At 38.2% G+C, this 14,872-nt stretch overlaps 1 protein-coding gene across 6 annotated transcripts in view; it reads right to left on the reverse strand.

Moving 5' to 3' along the window:
- The window catches only part of MCF2L (MCF.2 cell line derived transforming sequence like), a 145,654-nt gene that overhangs the window by 75,565 nt on the left and 55,217 nt on the right, over positions 1-14,872 (reverse strand). Inside the window, exon 1 of one of the 6 annotated variants that reach the window (XM_003203211.5) lies at positions 14,438-14,582. The exons of 4 other annotated variants lie outside the window; for them this stretch is intronic. In XM_003203211.5, coding sequence (XP_003203259.2) covers positions 14,438-14,528 — 91 coding nt within the window. In that variant the 5' untranslated portion in view covers positions 14,529-14,582. Of the gene's footprint in view, positions 1-5,753; positions 5,903-14,437; positions 14,583-14,872 lie in introns of those variants that run through there. One more of the 6 variants, XM_085215251.1, reaches the window with a different exon arrangement.

The raw sequence follows: 14,872 nt of genomic DNA on the forward strand, positions 1-14,872 counted from the left end.
TAGGCATATTACTTTAAATTCCGCTATTGCATTTTCTGACCCATTGCTTTCTGTTAGACATCAAACTACAGGAGTTTCCTAATGACACTGAATGTTTTAAATCAAAGGTAGGTTTAAAAGAAATAATTTTCCTTAGAAATGTTTTTAACTGTTCTCTAATTTACAAAATGATTACTAGAATATTTTATTTTGATCAGAGAAAAAAATTAATGAATGAATCTTCTCACCACTCCTACAAGTCATTTAAATACTCTTTTGGCTCCACCACATCCGTGAAAGTTGAGACAGAGCAAGTGACCTATCTTGGATCAGGTAACAGCATTTGTTGCAGTGTCAGAAACAGGATCTACGTCTAGTCTCCAAGTCACTGTCACCTAACCAGCTTGGTGGAGGTGTCTAGTTCCCAAACAGACATCACAACTCACAGAATTTTATTTCTAGCTCTTGAATTGTAACATAAGTTTAGGAAAAAAAAAGTCTTAGATCCTACGATACAATATATACCATATGCAAGTATGCACACTGACACTCATTTCTTATTTATCAGCACAAAGCTGGTCTCAAAGATTTGCTAGTGAGAGCCAGGCATGTTGCTTGGGATTGACTATACACTACTGCTAATAGCAGCAAGGGTTTGGTCTCACCTGCAACATGACTCTCAGAAAATATAACTCCTACTATCAGAAGCCTGACACAATGACAAAGCAGTCATTACTTTCCAAACATGAAAAGAGTCAGAAAGGAAACTTTCTGGTCTCTGTTCAATGATTAAAAACAAACGAAAGAGGAGCTATATCCTTGTCAGAAGGGTATTACCCACATCCATTCAGTAAGACACAGTAATGAGGTTGTGGCAAGCTGGCTACTCCCTGAAGAAAAAAACCCAACAACATAAATTAGAATAGGAAAAATGACAACCCAGTGAGTTGACTGTGTTTGCTCTCATTGCTCCCACTTAGCTTCCTACTAGCCTTCAAATCTCCTAAATTCAGTTACATCCTGACAACTCCGGAAGTAACAAAGACTGTGGGTGAGAGAACTCAAATACAGCATTCTTTCAATCCTACTATCTTCCAATATTAAGCAATAGTTCACATCCTCACCTTCACAAATTTTAATTAGAGTGTCCTTAGTTTGAAGCATACATGTGAATCATAGAATTATAAAGATTAGAATAGACCTCTAAGATCATATAAATCCAATCACCAACCCATCACAACCATGCCTATATCCCTCAGTGCCACATCTACATGTTTCTTGAAAGCCCCCAGGGACAGTGATTCCACCATCTCCCTGGGCAGTTGTTCCAGTGCCTCACCAGTCTTTCCAAGATGAAATTTTTCCCAATAGCCTGCCTGAACTCCCCTGGCACAACTCAAGGCCATTATCTTCTTGTGAAGAAAGCACAAACAGCACAGCCCATGTATAACAGAGTTTGTTCCCTATTCACTGGAAGGAAAAAGAAGCCTTGCACAACATCTCCAAGGAAAGCAGCCACAGCCATCTGGCTACACAGTTCTTTCAGGTGAAGATGCGTTTTCCTAGTAGGTCTACTCTACACAAAAAGCTTCTTAGTTTCACTGGGTTAGAGATACTACACATTCCCATGAAACAGAGTATAAAACATCCTCTTGGAAAAAAAAAAAGAGGGCTCCAGCAAGAAAACAAGTGCATTTTATATTTGGCTATATTTATACCCAAAGCAGAAGAGTATCTGCAGGGAAACATGTTCCATGCTTACAGTACCTTGTCTCCTTGCTGCACATTTCAAGAAAACAACAGCAACAAAGAAGAACAAATGAGCTGAATCCCAAAACCTTCTTCTAGCCTTTGTTGTTGAGTCCGAAATACAACTGGATAGTAAAAATGGAATGTGTGGGCATGCATGTTAGCAGTAAGACTTAGGGCGCATAGCTAAGACCTGTTCAAACACACAGAAACAACAGCTTTCATGAGAAAAATCTGTGTCAGTACGCATGTGTATATTTAGAAATGCATTTAAAAAGATTTCAGCGCCTCTCATGCTCAAGTCAAGGTCACCCTGATGCCTCCAGCATGTTCTGTGACTAAAATGTAGCCCACCGACAAGAAGGAAAAAACCCCAAAAGATTAGAGAAGCTTTCAAAGGTTGTAGCAAAGTCAATGAAAGGTAGAAGTCTGTGCCAGTTTGGTGAAACCCAGAGAGGGAAGCCATGACTGTGGCTTTAACATATAACAGTGTGCATGCCCTAATAAGCAGATGCAAGCATGCAGCGCAAAGGCAGCAGTGCTTGTGAGAAAGTATATTCAAGGTTCAGATTAATTTTGAAGTACAGCTACTAAACCTACTTCTTCCAGGGGTGTGGTACGTAGCAGAAGGGACATCAACAAAATGAGCTGGCACTGCATTATTCAGCATGACGAGCTATCCCTATAGAATTATCTTTAGCTTAATGTAAACATGCACAAAATATACCTAGCTCACACCTGTAACCACAGGCTTTCTAATTGGGTGGAGCTTTGAAGACATTAAACAATTTAATGCATCACCATCAAGCATCTAGTTTAGCATACCAGATTATTTAAAAACACTATTCATTTTCTCCTTTTAAACCTTCTTGGTGCTTTTTTTCAAAAAGAAAAAAACCAACAAAAACAAATGCAAAGAAAGCTTCATTCTTTTTAAAGTCATCAAACAATAAAAATTGTCAATTTCCTCTAGTTTGAACCAAAAGATTCCAAAGCATTAAAAGTTAGTTTATACATTATACATACACATTTGTATAAAGCCATTATACAACTTTTTCATTGTTGTTAACCCATCCCTACCCAACAAAACCAACCAATTTTGTGACAGCTTTAGCTGTTATCAGCTTGAATGCTAAGTCATCAGAGAAAGCCTCTGAATCACATGCAAACCTAAATTTAAGCAAGTACGAGTACAATCAAAACTCATGGTCTGAGAAAAGCAATAAACCCCACCATCCATGAGAACAATTGCTTGTAACACCAGTAGCTGTTGGAGCACTTCAAAGGGTTAAGGATGCTGTTTAATTAGCAGGATGAACCCTGCAATATTTATTTTTGGAGGACATATCCAGGAAGAAACCTAAAGAAAACTACCGAGACATTACATCTTGAAAGTATACTTTCCACTGTAAGACGATAATAAACATCAAAGCTATGAAGATCACATACCCTACAGTACAGGTATCCAGAAGGTAAAATAAAGGCAAAAAGACTACTGCAATTTCTAAAGAAGTACAGTACACCATCAAAGAACACAAGCACAGTTTTGGGACTGGAGAATTAAGAGCTTCCCCCAAGAATACAACAAAAGCTTGGCCAATGAATGCTCTGAATGCTCTTACACACTGGTTTTAATTTCTGGTTTCAAAATGGAATATCTTTGGTTTTCTTGAATTTTAGTCAGTTTGTTTTTCTATTTGTGTCCATTCTAAACAAGCTCTCACAAATCACAGACCTCTCTCCTTCACTGTACTGAAGAATTTACCATGGTTTCCATTTCAAAGAGACAAAAGCTGTACTTATTTTCAGGCCAAACTTAACCAAGCAGAAGTTAGCCTATGGTGTTTGGTGATGTTATTGTCTGTCCACAGCTGCAAAAGCCAGAAAAGAAGATAGATTTGACCTCTTTAACTTAATAAACAGCTGCAGTGCCTGCACAGAAGTGTCCGTAATCCAACATGGCAACTCCACCTGCATGGGGATGAGGAAAGGAGGACAGCTGACTCCATACCAACTTTGTCAACCACAGTATTCAAAATGGAGTATACAAGAGACTGCAGCCTGATAAAAATGGGAAACTGTCACTAAAGTGTAAACAGTTCACCACTTGCATTAGATACAAGCTAGGACAAAAGTTCAGGAAAATCAAGAGGATGAGACCCATCATTGTATCAGTAATGGAACTGAAAAAGCAGATGGAAACCAAAAAGAAGAAATAAACATGAAGTTCAGTGGTAGCAGAAAGGAAAACTTAACAGGAACTAGTGACAATAGGAGCATGTGATGAAAGCAGCACAGAAATATAACTGAGGAAAAGAAAAATAGATATAATCTGTATTCTGAAGCATACATGTACACACACATAAATAACAACATGACTCCAAAAAGCAATTACAACAAATTAAGCATTGTACCATGTTCATAACTATATTTATAGCCAAAAGATAAAATAAAATTTTTTGAATGATAGGAAACCCTTTTTGTGACCCATGAAGTATACAATCATTTTTTCCAGTTTAACAAGACACTCAGGAAGCAGAAAATCTTTCAGGTCAAAAGTTGCAAGAGAACACGTTCCAACAAAAATATAAAATGCTCTGCAACACTGATGGACACTGATAAAGGCTGCAAAACTATTTATTACAAAGGAAGGAAAGGAAAACAACTTTTGCAGAAATCATCATCCCCAAAATCCTGAAAGAGCAAACAGGACAGAGAGAAGAGAAACTTCCTTTTGATCTGAGATGAAAATAAGAGAAAGAAAACGCTCATTCCATCACATCTCCAAAACATCCATTTGGGGTCCTTTTGAACAAGTTACTTTAGTACTGGAGGATCACTTGTAGCTATCAATGAAATAGATGAAGAATCTGGTTACTAGGTGATCCCAGTTACAGACCATTTCAAATTGGCAAGTCTACACAAAATCCTGCAGAGCAGACCATCAACCTTAAGTCTTACTCATGCCTCATAAATCCAACTCACATTGTGGTGTTATGCTTCAAAATGGCCAAAACCCACATAACAAAAATACCACTGTACTCCTAGCAGTTTATTTGTCAGGACAGTTTTGGTTTATGATACGTGTTTTGGAATTTCTGCAGTCAAGGCATGCACACTGCAACAAACAGCACGTGACCCTTAATCATCTTCGTGGCCCTCTGCTAGACTCCTTCTAGGACATGCCTGTCATTTTTTGAACTGGGAAGTCCAGAACCAGACACAGTAGTCTAAGCGTGACCTCATCAGCGCAGAGTAGAGTGGGAGGATCACACCCCTCTTGACCTGAATGCATCCTAGGATCCCACTGGCCTTCTTGGCCACCAGGGCACACTTCTGGCTCATGGCCAACCTGTTGCCCACCAGGACACCAAGGTTCCTCTGTGCAGAGTTCCTCTCCATCAGGTCAGCCCCCAAACTGTACTGATGCATGTAGTTATTCCTCCCCAGGTACAAGACTCTACAAAATAATACCTTCATTTCTCCTACTGCCAACCCTTCCCCTCTCCTAGGCTTCATCAGGTTCCACAGTACCCTCACAAAAGCAGAAGACTTAACATCAGCAAAGAGTAAACAAAGCTTGTTTGCCACCAGTCAAAAAGAAAATAGAGAGCACAAGGAGTCTAGCCGCTTCTGGAAAGCCAAGCTGGAGAACCGCTCTAGGTTCTCAACAGAAATTCATTTCCATTCAAGAAAGAAAACCTCAATACAACAATCTCATCCTTTGTGCTTAATGCACAACATTCTTGGCTAAATGTACTCAGTGCAGGAAAGACAAAACTTACACCATTTACTCTCTGTTGAAAAATGCAACATATTTGACCTTTACATTTTGTTGACACAGTACTTTTAAAATAATACTGTAATATAAAATTCAGTGATCTCTTCAATAAAACACTTAAAAATATATCTAGGGCTTCAAAAAGCTGTTACAAAATCCATAAACAACTGCAAAGAGGCACAGCAGCTGTAACTATGTCCTGTTTCTAGTCTCTGGGAAGCAAACAGGAAACACATACCCCTACCTGATTGAAAAAGCAGCCAGTCTGTGAGATCCTAATCAACCAAAACAACAGGCATTTTCCTTCTTCTCCAGGTTCCTAAGATGCTTCCTGGCCTGTTCTGAGTGGCAGTATGGAGCCCAAACTTTCCAACAGCAGTATTACCTTTATTTTCCTCATTACGTACTGCTACCATCACTATCACTGTATTTACTTTTGGCCTAGGCGTGACAGCAGAGGCATGGCTGTGAATTAAAAACAAAACCACTCCTCAGCTGAGGGTGGTTTATTAGCGTTAGCATCTGACTGTAGCTTGCCTCACATTGCTCTGAGATGAGCAGTTTGCTGCTTCATATCATTTCCATAATGAAGAAAATGTAAAGAAGGATGAAATCAAGACCAAAGAGCAAATTCCACTTGTGGTGACTGACACACACAGTGTGTGACACCTGAACTAATACCCTCAATGTTCACGTGAGTAAGGGACAATCTACTCACAGCCTTCAACCATTCTCTCTGCTCTCCCTCTTGTTGCCTTGGCTGAAACTGCTTGTGGCTGCCAGTAGCTCCTATCCTTCTTCCATTTTATTGCTGACATGATGAGAACCAGATTCTTCAGATTCTCAGTGAAACAGTAGAAAAAACACTTGTTAACTCCTGGGGTCAAACCAATGACTTCAACAAATGGTACAAAAGAGCTGATGGGGTTCTATATCCTGTGCCCTCTTTTGAATTCATCTCCTCAAAATTTCTGCAAGCCTGTAAATCCCATAAGAAACACCATACTACTCCTGCACACACAGCAGCTGGTGTTCAATTTCTCCTGTTTCACAAGGTGCTCCCATCCAAACAAACCCAGAACAGAGTTATCTGCTGCTTACCACGTGCACACCCAATCAGTTTGATGCAATTTAGCTTTTACTCTTGGACTGATACTAAGTGAGAAACACAGGGCAAATGGATCAAAGGTAAGGCTTCACAGTTCCCTCTCCAGGCAAGAAGACAGAAGCTCTTACTGTACCCGAGTGGAAAGAAGAGACTTGCAGCTCTGTCATCGTTGCAGTACGAAGAAAGCAAAGCTTCTTCAATTAAGGCCTCATCCTGCAGCCAGTCTTGAAAGTATTCAGCAGTGTCCTTTTACCAAGACAGATTTCACACCCTTAGCCAAGAGTCTCCTTTTCCCTGTCTCAAACACAGAACAGCCTGTGACCACTACTGCTTTAGTCCCCAAGTTACAGTGGCTTAGCCAAAGCTGAACACATTTTTACACCTTTTCAGATCACTATGTGCACAACACTGAAGAGATCAACTACAGATATCCAAAAGGATCAGCAAAAATGAAACCGACAACCAAAAGTCCTGCTCTAACACGAAGAAAGTAACATTAAAAATACTAAAAACATCCCTTCTCCTCAACTAGGGTTTGTTTGCTGCACTGCATATTTCTAAGAGAAGCAAGAAATTGGATTTCTGTTCAAGAAATTTCTTCTATCTAATTTCTTCTATCTACTCCTTAAATAATACTGGAAAAAGTAAGGGGGTGAAGGCTCTAAACATTTCTTTTTTTAATATTCTAAGAATCTAGAAATGTTTTTCAGCAGCTCTCAGACCTCTTTAGTTATTGAAATTTCTTCTCTAACACTATGAAGAAGTTCGATGGAGCTTATACCTGGACACACTCAAGATTCTATGTTAGTTACATGTATTTCATTATAAGAAGAAAAAAATATCTTTTTAATCCCCCTAACTTACCAGCTAGTGAAGGACACAGCAGCTCAACAACTAAATAAAAGCTAGAAGTAGATTAGTCTCAACCAATAATAAGATGCCATGACATACTTGAGTTTGTTTCATATTTCGTTCTTTTAGCAAAACAAACGAACAAAAAAACCAAAATAAAACAACAAACAAACCCCAGCAAAACTCTTACTGTACCTGAACAGAAGGAAAAGACTTGCAGCTCTATCATCAGTTTGCCCAAAACAGGGACCCAGGTATATGTCTATCTATCTGACCCCCCCCCACCAGCTGACCAGAGTTAAGTTCATCCAGCTCAGCTGGGCTGAGTAACGGATATTTAAAGATTCACAGGTGCAGATAGAAACAATTGGGTTATTTCCTTTTAGAAATTGTATTTCAGCTCAAATACAGTGGTGAAAACTGAGAAAGGGGTTCAGCTCTTTTTTTGAACCAGCTCCCATATTATACAGCTCCCCTGAAGCCACTTTCTCCCATGAGCCAGTAGAGATGAGGAGCTGACTGGGATGCTCCTTGATTTGTCTAACTGTAACCCAAAGCTTACTTTGTCATATTTCCTTCATTTTTATGGTATTTTACTGATGTTTTCTGATCCTTTTGTCTTCTCTCACTTGCTTAGCTACTGCTACTGTACTCTAAAAGATACCTTTTGTCTTTGAAGTACTGGTGCTGCCTGCAGGTACTAGCTACGATCTATGTTTTTTCCAACCCAAAATAGAGTTATGTAGAAGAAATTGTTTTGGTTTTGCTTTTTAATGTAAACTATCTAAGACTGAGCAAATCCACTGTTTAGGGAGGAGACTTCAAGGCAGCAATGCGACCATGTTGTGGCACATCCATAAGGCTGATGTGGATGGCAAGGGTTTGCATGCCCAGGGACTGAGAGAGAGAGGACAGAGCTTTCTCACTCTTAAATGTACACGACCAAGAGAAGGAAGCAATCTAATATGGAAAACAGTTGTTATTACTCTGTTTACAGCTCCCTTTCCCCATTCCAAATATTCCAGGTTACTCTTGTAACACTGATTAAGGCTAAACTGAGATGACCTGAAACCGGGCAAATGGCTGAAAATCTGACAAGATGCACTTAGGAACACTTTTTTTTTTTTTTTTTTTTCCCCCCCCTAAAATTGCCTCCTACTAGAAATATGCCAGAATGGAAAATATTTCAGAGTTGCACTCCTGTAACTATGAGAGTTTCAAACTCTGGATAAATTGGTTGCTTAGGTTGTAAACTGGATCTGCTGCTGTGTGATGGCTGAGGCACTTTCTGAGCATGTGGACCAGACCAGGATGCCTATGGGACATAAGCAGGGGATCTCCTTGCTTAGCTTCCCACTGCAGTTCAAGGATCTGCAAAGAAATGCTTCAGGGCACTGTGAAAACCCTCCTCACTGAGTGGTGGTATCTAGGTATCTAAAAGGCCAACGAAGGGCACCAGGGGTCTCCCTTTCAGGCTGGTGAACCAAACTTCCATTGATGTAATTTCTGTGTCTTTTAGCCTTGGGGGCTCCTATGAAGCTTAAGTAGTATTGTGTAGACAGACAAATTTAGCAAAGCAGCTCCTGATGTAAACTTAAACATTTAGACCCTTTGTAAATCTCAAAAGTTCAAGTCATAGAAAAGGATAGTAATCTCCTTCCAGGATATTTTAAATACACGTTTTGCCACGTTGCTTGCATTAGAAGACGACTCAATCTATACTCCATTTCTGTGATGCTTTTCATGCCATAGGGCACTTAGTTATGTCTGCAAACTGCTTTGAAGCATTACAACTTTTTATTGCAAGTAACATATCTGCTTGAACCAAATGATGTATGTATCTTTTCATGGAATATTAAATCAGTAGTCTTCATCATTATTCAGCACATGCATGTGGAGACTATCACATCTTATCTGATTCTAGTAAAAAAATCATGTTAGATTTCTGTAAGCAAAACTTAGCAGAAAAAAAATGTTGTGATTTCCATACATACAAAAATTTTGCTTCTCAATTTTAAAAATTTGTTCTAACCACACAGGAAAATGTTCAAGAAACTCAGCCTTATTTTTTTTAATCACTTCGATTTTTTATTTTTTATTTTTTTTAAGAAATGTATTCCTAAAATAAGTCTCTAAGTTAAACTAGCAGACAAACATCTGCAAAAACTTTCAACACAACTCATCTTGCAGACAAAGAACATAATTTTCAATAGCTGGAAGTCAGGAAAAAAAACAGAGAAGGAACCAAGGTCAAATGTCTCCAACAAAAAGGGGAAAAGTTCATGCTGAGGAAGGTATTAGAGACCACCTGTACTTGCACCTGAAGTCCTTAATCAACCTTTGACAACCACAGTGGCAGATAATACAAAGACAGTTATCACTGCATGCACAGTTCAGTTAAAATGCATGAACACATTCTAATGGAGTCCTAGAGGTTCAGATGAAGCTAGAGAGTTTGATAGTTAAAGGAGAGCTGCATGTTTTGGGGCTCCCAGGAAGGACACATTTTGAGTTTCAAGGGCAAAAACCTGCCTATGACTTGTATTGAAAAGGTAAAGTACCTCTAATGTAAAAGGACAGTTGCAGTATTTTGAATTCATTCAACACACTAGTTCTCATTTAACACAAGACAAATGACATTCTGATTGCTGTCCATTTTCTCATATACACTTTCTGAATGCACAATGGCAGTAGGAATTAGATAACTGATTAAAATAGGCAAATGTTTGGCTAAAACAGAGAAAACGGTCGTTAATGTTTAGCAAAGAATAATTCTCCTACACAGACTCACTGCATAAAACAAGTTACTTATATTCTGTGAATGCTTATGATCTTCACCTAAAGGAAGACAGAAATACAAGCTTTATCTTTCCTCCAAAGAAAAGCATGAGAAGCAATGAGCTCTTGCCCCCAAAACCAAAGGATACATTTAAACAAGTTCTTCAACTAGCTCTCCCACATATATAGGCTGCTCCAAAAGTAATGTCTCCTGTTTTATTCTGTCAGCCTACAATGTCAGAGGCAGATGTTGGTGGTAGAGTGGCAGAGACTGAACCTTCCCACCAATATTCTGTTACATGTTGTTGCCTTGTTACAGATGGCAGCAGAGGGGCACTCTGACACAATGGCGTCTGACATGGAAGTGCACATGAAGCAAAGATGTAGAAGTGAGTTCCTCTGCGAAGAAAAAATGGCACCCATTGACATTCTTTGATGCTTGCTGAACATTGATGGAGAACAAACAGTGGATGTGAGCACAGTGAGATGGTGGGTGGTGCATTTCAGCAGAAGTGACAGCAGCAATGGGTCATCTCTACTGGTGCAGATTGCTTTGAGTGTGGCACATGGGGTCTTGTTCATTGTTGGGGAGGAAAATGCATAGCAAGTGGTGGTGAGTGTGAAAAACAGTGTTTTGTAGCTGAGAATTTGCTCTCTCACATAGTGTTATTGAGCTCTTTGTATCTGTTGTAGTCTCCATGGAAATAAATGGGAGATCTGAGATACTTATGAAGTGACCTACTTCATGTGAACTGTACGATACATACCATGTAGGCTTCTTAACTGATTTTTCGAATAAATCAAACAAAAAACTGACTCAGAGAATTACTCATGACTAGTGCAATTAAGCAAATATGTTAGTACTGTCCAGCTGAAACTCTTAATGTTCAGAAAGCACTCCAGGTAGGTTAGATTACTGTAGTGAGATTCACAAATCACAAGGATTGTTTTAATCCAGGACAACTCAAAGATAATTTTTCACCAGAAAAGTACTAGTTATTGTTTTTAAACTATATTCTCCACTTGCATCTAAACTTACAGGATTAATCATGAATATAATTTCTTTCTCAATTGTCCCACAGCTCTGAAGTGGTTGTTAAGCAGAGAAAATTCCTTGAAGATGACTGCAAGCTACTCCCTTCAAGCTATCAAGATCCTCTTCTAACTCGCTCCCTAGTGTGATATTTTGTGTCCTTACCTTAACAAAGTTCTGAAATTGACAAGTAACTTTGAAATCAGAAACAATTGTAAGTCTGATAAAAATAATAAGATTGGATGGAGACTCACTGCATGCTGGCAACTGAGTAAGCACAAAAAATGTGAGATTTTTCCACCTGAGGATAAAAAGGGATGATAAGAAGAAGTCCCTACAGAAGAAGATTCCTGTATGTTCCTTTTTTCTCCAGTTTGTTTTTTGGCCTCTCCCCAGAACATACTCAATAGCCCCCTGTCACTAACCCAATTTTTGAGCAAACTGACAAGCTAATTCTCAGTATTCAAGGCTGCAAATACTGAAGAAGAGTAAGTAAATGTGAAAACTAAGATTATAATTAATCATTAATTTTAGGGAAAAACCAACAAGATTCAGGAAGGTTTCATGCCAGACACAATTCAAAGTGCAAGTAACAGAAGTAGTGTGTAAGATAGTATTAACTGCTGACTAAAATAGAATCTCATTGGGATTTTTTTCTAAGATCACTGAACAAGAAATGAAACACAAAAGTTGCGTTGATCTTCACTTCCTGCTATGGAAGGAGATACAGTGCTTCTGAAAAGAAGGAAAAAAAATTTGGAATTAGTTCAAACCAGGAAGTGCTGTAAATCTTACAACAAACCTTGATCCTTTTATCTTAGCTTGCTTTACCAAAAGACCACATATGTTCAACCTTTTCAGGTTAACTTAACATTTGAGGTTAATTTGATGATCATGTGGGATTTTGTTAAACACTGCAAGTATACACAGTAAAAGGAAGTAGTACAGACCATCTTATTAAGCATGACTTCAGTATAGTTAAACAGATTGCAACAGTACATGAGATTGCAAATGTCTTAAAAGAACAATGAAGAAGATAAAGGGAGTAAATAAAACTACTTCCTGGCTCCAATACTGGTTCTGCCCAGAGAGTAAATACCTTCTTGTTGACAATTTTCCATCTGGAAAAGCAAAACTACGCTGTAAGGATAATTACTAACTTTTTGTTGAAGTGAGGTATCTCTGCTTATTCATTAGGGAAACAGTAAGTACTTTTTTTTCCACTGTTGCATTATTTTTTCAAATCTCCTTTCCTTGTTAAGGTTTATAATTCTCAACAGCCATGAAAGGAGGGAAAATATAACTTCCTCCTAACTTATAACATACTATGACATTACACCACATATGCTTGTGCCTTTAATTAAATAAGCATTTTAAACAGCACTAATGTTCAGCAATACATTTTTTCCTACTTCAAGAGTTGCATGCACAGTCAGATTTTGTCTTCTGAAGATTCACTTTGTATGAATTGAAGTGATACAGCTAATTTTTACATTTCTTCTTCCTTTGCATACATTCAACCCCAAACATCACAAAACAGCACTTAGAAAAGGTCTGTTCCTCGTAAGAAGACTCACAGATGGCCTAAATCTTAATAAGTGGGGACAAAGAGGAAACCATAGGCAGAGTCTGGGGAAATGGCAAGGCTGCAGGCTCAAAGAGCTCAGAGTCACTAAATTGATTGGAAGAAGAACCAAACAAGTCAACTCTTGTATTATCCTTAATCATACGTGTACATGTTTGTTTTTGTGTTCAAATGTGTGTCTTTCTCACATACTTTTTTTTTCTTCTCAGTGAACATGCAGGTTACATCCATAAATGTAATACTAATTTTAAAAGAGTAATTTGAAATATTTTTAACAGCCAAGAAGAGAGCTGAAGCAGCTTTTGTAGAATTCATATTCCTTACACAACAGAGGAAAATTCTCCAAAGAAAGGACACCTTTTTAATCTTTTCCACAAACTCAAAACATACTTTCTAATACTATTTCATTAAATTATGTGATGAAAATTGCCACATATAAACATACGGATGCAGTGACTCTCCGACCTATTAACACAATGACTATTTTGAATCAGTTTTCTTGAAGGATTCATCACTGGGGATAAGTGGTGGCCTGTACATCAGTATCCCGGAGCCTACATATTCCTTCAACATTCTGAACACACTTGAGAATCTTTCTGTCTACAAACCAAGTAAGGCATCAAGGCTTTAAAAATATTTACTTTTATAACATTGCAATTTATAATACTACAGTTTTATATTATTTGAAAAGGAATTGCAATAGCTTTTTCACAACAAGAGTTAGGAAATAAAAAGTGATTTCACAAATGTTAAGTGTGACCACTCTCAGAAATCTGCTGATAATGTCATCTATTTTAGATATTTCTACTTTCTCTCACATCTTATCATGATTATAAATTCCACCCCTCAAATTCCTTCACTGTAACTGACAAAAAGAATAAAGATTTCAGAATAAGAAAAGCTCTACATTAAAAAAAACTCAGGGGGAAAAAAAAAATTAAAAAAAGCCCAACAGTTACAAAAGGAGGCTGACGTTTTACAAAAAAAGCCAATAAAGACTCCTAAGTGGAGGAAGAAAAATATTTGCCAGAACCACTGCACTGGTATCTCTGAAGAGTAACAACCTCTTTATCTTAAAAGGTATATTAAACTGATTCCAGCACATAAACTGCCCTAAAAAATTCTTTGACGATGCTCTGAAATTGATTTCAAAAGGAAGAAACAGATCTCTTTTGATGGGCACACTGCTTGGGAACTTTTCTAACTTTGGAAGGATGACAGTTGTGATGCTGCTTTTTCTGACAGTCACTGTGTAACTTGGCTTAGCCCAATATGTCATTTAATTTAACATTTTATAGACACTAAATGGTAACAAGTTTTGCAGGTGTTATAAGAGAGGAAAGGCTTTTTCAAAAAACTGTGCACAAAATGTATTTTCAAAAATCAATATGCTAGCAAAATTCAAAGTGGTAAGACTGTTGAAATGTACAAGGTTTTTTGGCATATAAAAAACACACTGCTCAAGATGCTTCCCAGAGCACTGTCACACACCTTACACACACCTCCCTGCCTTGGCAGACTGCACCATCTGTTTATATTTACAATAGTTATTGTAAAGTTAAGCCAACTTACCCTTTGCCACAAAATCCAACAAGGAACACCATTCTGAGAAAAAATAATAGCTCTTCATTTCTGCTACAGAAATTGTTCTCTGATTCATCATGAGAGAAGAGTGTGAAACAAGAAAAGTGTCCACTTTCCCCTTCCTCTGCTCAGAACAAACTGCCCTCAGAAGGCAAGAGCTTTCATATAAACTGAACTTTGTTCCACAAATGCAACAGGTGGCCCAAGATGACTTTACAAATATATTTTCCTCCAGTGGTGCCATTGTTCTTATAATCATCTCTTTAATGATAGTGCTCTCCTCTCATGTCCCCACCCCGAGTATTTGCAGACTGCTGATATACCCACTGTCTCATACAGTATATCTTGACTATAGGCTCAGGCCTTAGACACATTTTCTCTAATGTTAGCCTTCAACAAGGCAAAGCAAAACTGTCTTTCAAT

This window comes from Meleagris gallopavo, chromosome 1 (genome assembly GCF_905368555.1).
Source record: "Meleagris gallopavo chromosome 1, MGAL_WU_HG_1.1, whole genome shotgun sequence".
NCBI classification, from domain to species: Eukaryota; Metazoa; Chordata; class Aves; order Galliformes; family Phasianidae; genus Meleagris; species Meleagris gallopavo.